The 9,951-nt window shown below is 41.7% G+C and overlaps 1 protein-coding gene across 14 annotated transcripts in view; it reads left to right on the top strand.

The window, feature by feature from the left end:
- Positions 1-314: 314 nt before the first annotated feature.
- LOC118641344 (centromere protein P) overlaps positions 315-9,951 on the top strand; it is a 152,437-nt gene continuing 142,800 nt past the window's right edge. For all 14 annotated transcript variants that reach the window (XM_036278485.1, XM_036278481.1, XM_036278477.1 and 11 more), the window contains exons 1-2: positions 315-457; positions 1,877-1,953. In XM_036278485.1, the coding sequence (XP_036134378.1) occupies positions 433-457; positions 1,877-1,953 (102 nt within the window). In that variant the 5' untranslated portion in view covers positions 315-432. The remainder of the gene's footprint in view (positions 458-1,876; positions 1,954-9,951) is intronic.

The raw sequence follows: 9,951 nt of genomic DNA, 5'->3' as shown, positions 1-9,951 counted from the left end.
AAACATTCCTACCTGAATGGACATTTTAATTCTGTAAAATACTCCTGTGATAATTTTGTTACAGTTGCTTCAAATATGTAGAAACATAATAGTATAATTTCTTTAGGTTTGTTTTATGTTGCGATTAAAGGTTTCAGTGTCAGTGAGCCACACTGGTTTTGAGTTAGTTTTAATGGGAATAGAGTAAGAAAAATAAAATGGAATGGTTTGAAGAAAATTATACATATTAGATGGTTTCTTCATTGGAGTAATTATTTTCCATATTTGCGTTTTAGAAAATTGTTTCAAGAAATAGACCAATCAGATTCTGAAGGATGGGAATCTTCAAAAGATCTGAGAAGTAATCTTGGACACTTAGAATCAGAACTTTTATTTCTTAATACACTTACTGGCATCAATATAAGAAAGTATTCCAAGAAGACAGAGAACCTAATGAGCACTGAGATGACAGAAAAAGGTGAGTGCTAATTTTAATCTAGAAGTGGTGTTGAAGCTTATCTTGTTATACATTGGAAGTTAGGTGGGATATCATTGAATTGGAATTCTACAAGGTACTATCTGAATGTGTGGTTGTGGTAAACTTGTTTTGTAGCGTTTCTTTTGCACATCACAGTGTACATAATACTCTTAAAAGCTGCCTGAAGTATAAAAGGAGACACGGTCTCTTTTTAAGTAACTTAATAGTCAAGTAAAGAGATGAGTGATTTTAAGAACCACAGTACCATTAATTTGTAAATTTAGGTGTCCACCACCGACACAAGAGATGCCTCATCTGCAGTACTCTGCTGCTAATGAACATAGCCTATGGCCAAGACAAAAGTATCAGCAGCTGGGCACTTACCCAAAGGAGGGTTTCTGGTCTCATAACCAGGTTTTATTGCCAGGGATCTGTGATGCACTCACAGGGAAGGAGAGGCTAATTCAGTGGGGCAATTCGATGTCAGGAACTCTGCTTGGACAAAAGTAGCATTCCCTAAAGAAGGACTCGATTTTGGAAATGCTTCCTGACTTCCCTCAAAATAACCCTCAAGACAGGGAAAGGGAAAGCGACTCTCTGTCTTATGCAGCTTACCTCAGTGAAAGTTTGAATTATATAGAGAAATGAGTGATGGAATTTAGACACTTTAGGTACTTAAAAGGAAGAGATGGGATGCAGAGGCTGGAGAGTGATGTTAGACCAGGTATAAGACTTTTACTAGTACTAAAGTCTCAGTCTTCTTATTTGGAATCCAGGTTCACCCCCATCTGTTGAAGTGCTTGGTGTTGCCGATTCAGAATGCCTTTCTGGTACTCTGCTATGTAAATGGGTTTGATTCTAAGCTTTTGCATTGCTGGCTTAGGTTTCAGTTTTCCTGGGTCTGCCAGGTCAGTTCTTCTCCATGTGATATCTAGCTCATCCATGTGACTTTCAGCTTCCAAAATTAGGTTATTCTCATATTTCTATTTCTGTTTATTCTTGTAGAATTGTGCCCTTCTAAAAATACCTTTACTAGCAAGTCTAGATGTTGATAAAGTCAGAATAGTGGTTATTTCTTGGGTGAGGGTAGAGTATAGCCTGCAAAAGGGCCTGAGGCAACTTCATGGGTACTTTAATATTTCTGTATCTTGATCTCGGTGCTGGTTACATGGGAAATTTGTTCCTTACCTGAATCTCTGGTATAATCTAGAGCTGGAAAGTATGTTGATTTAATTCTGTTTCACACAAAGGTAATCAATTTGGTGCACATTATTCTAGATAGTTTCAATGCAAATACTAACATATATACTTCACACATATACCCACATGAATATTGTAGGCATTCACACAAAAATGATTGATGGATATTTGAAAAAAATTGTTATTTGCAAATAAAATATTTGTTTTTCTGATTGATAGGTATACAGAGACATAAATTATCAGGAAATTGCCAAATGATTACATTTCAAGTTGAATTTCAGATTCTGGAAGTCCAGGTAATTTTTTTTTTTACTGTATTGATTTTAGAGAGAGAGGAAAGGAGAGGGAGAGAGAGAAAAACATCAATGAGAGAGAGAGAGCATCGATCGGCCACCCCCCTGCACGCCCCCCCACTGGGGATCAGCTCACAACCTGGGCATGTGCCCTGACCGGGAATTGAACTGGTGACCTCCTGGTGAATGGTTTGATGCTCAACCACTGAGCCACACTGGCCGGACTTTTTTTTTTAGAGAGAGAAAGTGAGGAAGGGGCGGAGGGGGCATCAATGTGAGAGAGAGACATCGATTGGTTGCCTTCCACAGGGCCCTGACCAAGGCTGAGGATTCAACCTGCCATCCATGTATGTGCCCTTGACCAGAATCAGACTCTAGACCCTTTGGTCTGTCGGCTAATGCTGTAACCGCTGAGCCAAATCAGCCTGAGCAAGGAAGTCCAGGTAAATTAGAGATTGTGTTGTAATAAGAGAGATACTATTACTATGAAATAAAAAATCCCCCCAGCCTCCAGCAGTGGCTGAGCTGAGGACCAGGATCCCCTTGTTGCATATTTGTGCAAAGTGGTACCATTTCAAAAAGTATTTAAAGTATAAATATAGTACCCCAACAACTGAATGTTGTAGGGTTGTTGCTGCGGGTACAGGTGCTTTATTGGAGGTCAGGCTGCAAGGTGATTCTGGGCTTCCAGTGTAAGCCCTGAGGTAATGAGAATAGTTCTGCATGCCCCTAGTTGTTAGCTGATATGCCAGCCATTTGTTGTCTGTTATGCATTGCTGCTTAACAAATCTCCCCAGAAATTAATGGCTTAAAACAACAACAAGGAAAGCATTTATTGTCTCACCTATTTCCCTGTGGATCAAGAGTTTAGAAACAGCTCAGTTGGGTGTCCTTGCCTAAGGCCCCTCATGAAGTTGTGGTCATCTGGGACCACAGCCATATGAACACTGCTGTGGGCCGGAGGGTGAGACTTCGAGGTGGTTCATGGTTATGCCAACACGTTGTGCTGGACTGCTGAGACACAGCCCTGGAGGAAGACACGATGGTGATGTACAAAATATGGCTGGGGTGGAGTGGAAAAACAAGGCTCTGACACCTTCGAGTGGAGTCCAGTCATCATTTTGTGAACTGACCAGGGCAGGGTTCATGCTTTAATCGCTGAAAGCACTTTCAACTGGTTTGTTTTGCCAGCTGGGCCTACCAAAGGAGTGTGTATAAGGACAAGAACAAGGAAGGGCAGGAAGGCTGCCTTGGCTTCAGCTCATCAGATAACTACATGGATATAGACTTGTCATTATACCAAGTCCTAAGTCCTATGGACAAGGCGCTTACTTGCATTTATGTTCAGGTGCCAGGATTCCACATACATCCCCAAGCTGTCCCTTTTCATATGGGACAGGAATTGATGTCTGGTAATTAGGACCCTGCCTTCATTGGAACTAGTCAAGAATGCCTGGATCCATTCATCTGGGCTGGAGGGTTTGCTTGAGAACTCTTTGTAGTCCCTGTCACAACTGGCCCAGGCAGGCTGAGTGAGAATGAGCTGAGGGATTCTAGGCTCCTTCTCTGATGACAGAGCTCCTGGCTTGCTCTCACCTTACAGTGCCCCCTTTCAGCACTGCCCAGAACATCCACAGCGTGGCATTGCCAAGGCTTGTTGAACAAGAATATGACACAGTTGGGCATAGGTGATGAGTGGCCCTGTTGTTCCCAATTTGGCACCAGGCCTTGGCTTCATGTAGGGTCACCAGAATGATACTGTTCTTCATGATCATCTACTGAAAACTAAAACAGAACATGGACCCAAATGGATTAGTCTCACTTGGGGTGGATCCCAGTGTCAGGATCCCAGTCTTTTTCTTAGTGCAGCCGAGAAATTCTTGGATGTTGCCTCATTGCAGAAGGTTGCATTACCAAAGGGCCAACTGCATTTTGTTTCTTTGTGGAGAAGGTGATCCTAAACTCAAAACACCAGTGCCCACCTGCATCCTAACCTCCATTAATGGGCCAGGCCCACAGCCCATGGCAGGTGGAGGAGTCATAGGCTTGAGGTCCAGTGCCACATCTAGGACATCTGCACTGTCATTGTGTACATTGCCTGGGAAACTGCTCAGGGGTGTCCTAGTAGCCTTGGCATCCTACAGGCTTTTTCTGATACAGGTGTTCATCTTTTTACAGTCATTCAGTGGGTTATCTTGGGAGAAGCTAGATTATAGACAAAATCAAGCTTGCCCTTGGCTTGTCCACAAATCAAATTGAAGAGATACTGTCCTCTGGAGTTGGTGATTGGTGGACTTCCCAGAATAGGCTGTGCCCAGAGGTCGAGTAGACTGCTCTTGCTTTGCTGTTCTTCAAACTGCCTGTGTGAGCTCCACTTTCTTTAGGGTGCATACTTCTGTCACTGTAAGCCTCTGAAGGAAAGAATCAAAAAGTAGTTTGATCCCAACGTGAATCCGATCAAAGATGAGGTCACAATTTGGGTTTGTTTTTTTTTAATCCTCACCTGAGGATATCTTTTTATTGATTTTTAGAGAGAGGGAAAGGGGGTGGGGGAGAAAGAGAGAGAAACATAGATGTCTCTTTCTTTCTCACATTGATTTATTGCCTCCTGCATGTGCCCTGACCTGGGGCTGGGGATTGATCTGTGTCCCAGGTAGGCATGTGCCCTTGACTGGGAATGGAACCGACATCCCTCTGTTGTGCGGGCCAATGTTCTAACCACTGAGCAGCGCCAGGGCTGGGGACATTTTCTATAACATGGTGTACTTCTGAAGAATGGCCTGACTAGAGACATTTCCAGGGTGAACTGGCACTGGGCCCCTGCAGCTCCCGCAGAGGTTTGGTGTGCTGGTCCTGGGTGGCTATTGTAAGGTAGCGCAGACAGAAAGACAGAACCAGGGCCACATGGGCCCTGCCACACAGGCCCTGCTCTCCTTGCTACAAGTAACTTTTCCTGCTTCCTACCAGGGATTGGCAGCACCAGCCTAGCCCTTACTTCCCTGTCTATAGTATTTTTAAAAAATATTTTCTATTGCCCTGGCTGGTTTGCTAAGTGGTTAGAGCATCGGCCCGCAGTCCAGCGAGACCCGGATTCAGTTCCCGCTAAGGGCACGTACCTCAGTTGCAGTTTGTCTCCAGCCCTGGTTGAGTCGTGTGGGTGGCAACCAGTCAATGTGTCTCTCTCTCACATTGATGTTTCTCCCCCCCACCCCCGCTCTGTCTGAAGATAAATGCAAAAAAAATATCCTCAGCTGAGGATAATAAATAAATAAATAAAATAAAAATATTTTCTATTCATTTTTTTAGAGAAAGAGGGAGAGGGAGAGAGAGAGAAAGAGGAACATTGATGTGAGAGGGAATCATTGATCTGCTGCCTCCTGCATGCCCCCTACCAGGGATCCAGCCCAAAACCCAGGTGTGTGCCCTAACCAGGAATTGAACCAGCGAACTTTTGATGCATAGGACGATGCCCAACCAACTGAGCCACACTAACCAGGGCCCTTTCTACAGTATTTTAAGTGACTATTCTGATCCCATACCATGGAAGCATGATTGAAAATTTTGTGACCATTTAGTAATGGCTTAAAGTCACATGCTGAATGAATTAGAATTAGTTGAGCTGCACGTGACAGAAAACTTAGAGATAAAGGTGGTTTCAGGTACTAGAAGTTTATTTCTCTCTTGCTTAAGCAAATTGTAGGGTAAGTTTTCAAAGACTGCATGGTCATCGAGCTCTGCTATTGCCCATGTGGCTTTCCAATCATGTGAATTGCTTTAGCATTTGAGGCATCAGGAAGAAGGATGGGCAAACAAGGCTCACCTTCTCTGTTGAAGGGCACTTTTTGGAAATTGTAACACCCATACTTTTCACTTACATTCTCTTGGCCAATAAGCTAGTGCAAGGGAGGCTGGAAATTTAGTCTTCATTAATTATGGCCATGTAGCTAATTTGGGGCAAGAATGTGAAGAATCGGGGATTAACAGCAGTTTCCATCCTGTATGTCTCTAGAAATACATTTCTAGTAGAATGCTAGGTCAGAGAAGATATACATGTAAATTCTGGTTGATACCAAATTGCCTTCTAAAATGTTTTTACCTTTTACATGTTGAGTAGAATTTTATAGTTGAAACTGATAAAAAATAAAACATTGAAGACATAGCAACCTTCTACGTACTACAGCATTTTTTTTTAAAACAAAATTTCCACTAGAGGGAGATGTTTGGCTATCAGAAAATTTAAATGATTTCTATCTTATATAGAATGTAATTTTAATACAATCATAGTAATACAATGTTAGAAGCAAAAGTGACTTAAAGGCATAATAGAATATTGGAACTAAAAATGACCTTATAGAATATCTAAATCAACCCCCTTATTTTACCTAGAATTATACCTAGGGAGTTTGAATGATTACCTATGTTGGCATAGCTGTTGTTGTCAGAGGTGGTTGGAACATGCACCTCGGTTCCCCAGATTTACTGTCTGGTATTATTAGTGCTGCACTGTTTGTGTGGAGTTGAAAGAACATCAGAATCGACATGTGTCTGCATTCACAGTCCCTGCAGCATAATAAATGAGACGGGTGGAAGTTTGTGACTATTTTTATAACTTCTCTCCCTGAATCCTAGTAAAATGAATGAAATGACTGAAAAACAGGGAAACATTTTAATTAAAACAAATAAAACCCTATATCACAAGGCTCCAAAAAAAAAAAAATGTACCTGATAGAAGGACATCTAATGCAAATGAAGGAAAACACTGAAATCTGATATAGGAGGCTTCATGAACAGTCTATAAATTTTACAGAGTTAATAGGACCCATTTTCTGAATGTATCTACCCATGATTTTTTTCAATTCTCACCCTACAGTATCTTTATTGATTTTAGAGAGAGAGGAAGGGAGAGAGAGACACACAGAGACAGAGAAACAGAAACGTCAATGTGAGAGAACACTGATTGGTTGCCCCTCGTGCAGGGCCCACACAAGAACCTGAAACCCAGGTATGTGCCCCGACTGGAAATCAAACCCACAACCTTTTGGTGTGTGGGACGACACGCCAACCACCTGAGACAGCCAGCCAGGGCATACCCACAATTCTTAAGTTGTAAAGAATGAGAACTTTGGACATAAGCTAAATGGACTATGGTGGAAAGGAGTGTGCTCTAAGACTCAGTGTGTTTGAGGTCAGCTTGTTGTTAAGCTCCCTTCCCTTGTTTACCAACTGGGGAAGATTGACCTGGTTAGCAGTATGATAGGCCAGAGAGAGAGACAGGTAAACAATATTTTGAAGTTAGCTTCCCAGTGGCTGAACAGAATCGACACTTGCTCCTCCCAAAATAAATAATAGAGAGGCCAGTGAAGCATAGGCTTTATGCTGACAGGATTATTTGCCTGTCCTGATGGATGAAAGGCCAAAATCCACACACACACACACACACACACACACACACACACAAAAGACAAGACATGCCTCTGAGATTTCATTTTTATGACAGATCTATTGAGATACAATTCACATACCGTGTAATTCATACATTTAAAGTATACATTCAGTAGTTTTTAGGATATTCACAGAGTTGTACAACTATCAGTACACCAATTTTAGGAACTGAAAGAAACTTCATATTCCTTAATACCTCTCAGTCTCCCTCCTTCCCTGACCTAAGCAATAGCTAATCTGTTTTCTATTTCTATGGATTTGTCTATTCTGGACATTTCATATACATGGAGTCATAATATGTGGTCTTACTCGATTGGCTTCTTTAACTTAAGATAATGTTTTCAAGGTTAATTCGTGTTATAGCATGTGCCATTACTTCATTCTTTTATTGGCTGAATATTCCATTGTGAGGATATATTATGTTTTGTTCATAAGTTGATAGACATTTGAGTTGTTTTCACCTTTTGGTTATGAATAATATTGCTATAAACATTCCTGTACAAGTTAAAATTTTTTATTTTTATTTTTATTGATTTTAGAGAGAGAGGAAGGGAGAGGGAAAGAGAGATAGAAACATCAATGAGAGAGAACATTGATTGGCCACCTACTGTATGCCCCCCACTGGGGATCGGGCCCATAACCTGGGCATGTGCCCTCACCGGGAATCAAACTGGTGATCGGTGATCTCTTGGTGCATGGGTCAGCGCCCAACCACTGAGCCACACCGGCCAGGCTGTACAAGTTTTTATGTAGACGTGTTTTCAGTTCTCTTGGGTATATATCTAGGAGTAGAATTACTGGGTCAAATTGAACTACCAGACGATGACTAGTCAATGTTGAGCATTGTTTCTTAATGCTTATTGGCCATTTATATATCATCTTTGAGGAAATGTCTGTTGAGACGCTTTGCTCAGTTTTTAATTGGGTTGTATTTTTATTACTGAGTTGTAAGAGTGCCTCTGAAATGTATGTTTGATTAGATGTAGTAGATGTCCACAGACAGCCCACTTACATTGCAGCCATTCCTAACAGTTCCCATGATACCCTGGTGTAGCTGAAAAAATAAACAAAGAGTACAAACTATCAATATTCATTTCACCAGCAGCTCAAGATACCAAGAAACAAGTAGGACAGTACTCAGACAAATGGGAAAGAGTCGAGAAGTATCCACTCACTCTGTTCCTTGGAAATAGCAAAAGTTTCTAGACCTACTCCTCTTAATAAATGGGAGCCACAGAGTTTAAAGTACAAAGATGGTGCTGAGTTCTTTCACTACCATTTAAAGGCTATGCAAAAAGATTACTATGAAAGAAATTAAAAGAAAATGGAGATAAGTTCACTTTGGAAGAATTAATACAGGAAATAGAAGAACATACTACATAAAATTGTTCTTCGCTCTCAAATGAAAGCATTTAAAGAAAATTGAAAAAGGGTAACAGAGCTGAGAGAAAGGAAGGAGAGGGGGGCGGACATGATGATTATAGTGCTGAAAACTGCATTAGAAGTGGCCAGGGCTAGCCCAGCTGGTAGGGCTCAGTGGTTGACTGAGAGGTCACTGGTTAGATTCTCAGCAAGGGCCTGTGCTAGGGTTGCTGGTTGCAGGCTTGACCCCTGGTAGGGGTTCAATGTTTATCTTTCACTGATGTTTCTATCTCTCCCTCTCCCTTCTTCTCTCTAATAAATCAAGTTAAAAAAAGAAAAAAAGAAGTAGCCAGGGCTAGAACTTGAAGAATAGGCTTGAGAAAAACATCTGTGAGGACAAGTAAAAAGAAGAAAAATCTCGCCCTGGCCGGTTTGGCTCAGCGGTTAGAGCGTCCGCCTGTGGTCCAGAGAGACCCGGATTCGGTTCCCGCTAGGGGCATGTACCTCGGTTGCAGTTTGTCCCTGGCCCTGGTTGGTCGTGCGGGTGGCAGCCACTCGATGTGTCCCTTCCACATCGATGTTTCCCTCTCTATCTCTTCCTCTCTCTCCCTCCCACTCTATCTGTACAAAAAAATGGAAAATTGTCCTCGGGTGAGGATAAAAAAAAGAAAAATCTGGAAGACAGATAATGGAAAGTTAATGTATGATTTTTCCAAAAACAAGAATAGAAAAAAATGAAGGAGAAATTGCAGGCAAATATATTAATTAGTAGAAGATGATTTACTAGAGTGAAGAAGAAAACCTGAACTTGCAATTCAAAATATTTAAGTTTGCCCTGGCCAGTATGGCTCAGCAGTTAGAGCATCGGCCTGCAGACCAGAGAGTCCTGGGTTTGGTTCCCGGTAAGGATGCGTACCTCAGTTGCAGTTTGTCCCCGCCCTGGTTGGGGTCGTGGCAACCAGTCAGTGTGTCTCTCTCACATTGATGTTTCTCTCTCTTACCCTCTCCCTCCCTCCCGCTCTATCTGAAGATAAATGCAAACAAAATATTTAAGTTTATTTAGCAATCTCCATTATTGAATATTGAGTTACTTTTTGCTTTTTGTAATAAATAGCCAGAAGGCTTTGTCTTCATTTCTCATTATTTTAGGATACATTCTTAAAAGTCAAATTGCTGGAACAGAGACTATGAATATTA

The sequence above is a fragment of the Molossus molossus genome, unplaced genomic scaffold (genome assembly GCF_014108415.1).
Source record: "Molossus molossus isolate mMolMol1 unplaced genomic scaffold, mMolMol1.p scaffold_m16_p_29, whole genome shotgun sequence".
NCBI lineage: Eukaryota > Metazoa > Chordata > Mammalia > Chiroptera > Molossidae > Molossus > Molossus molossus.
Note: the sequence above shows the minus strand (reverse complement) of the source record. Positions and strands in the feature narration are given on the sequence as shown.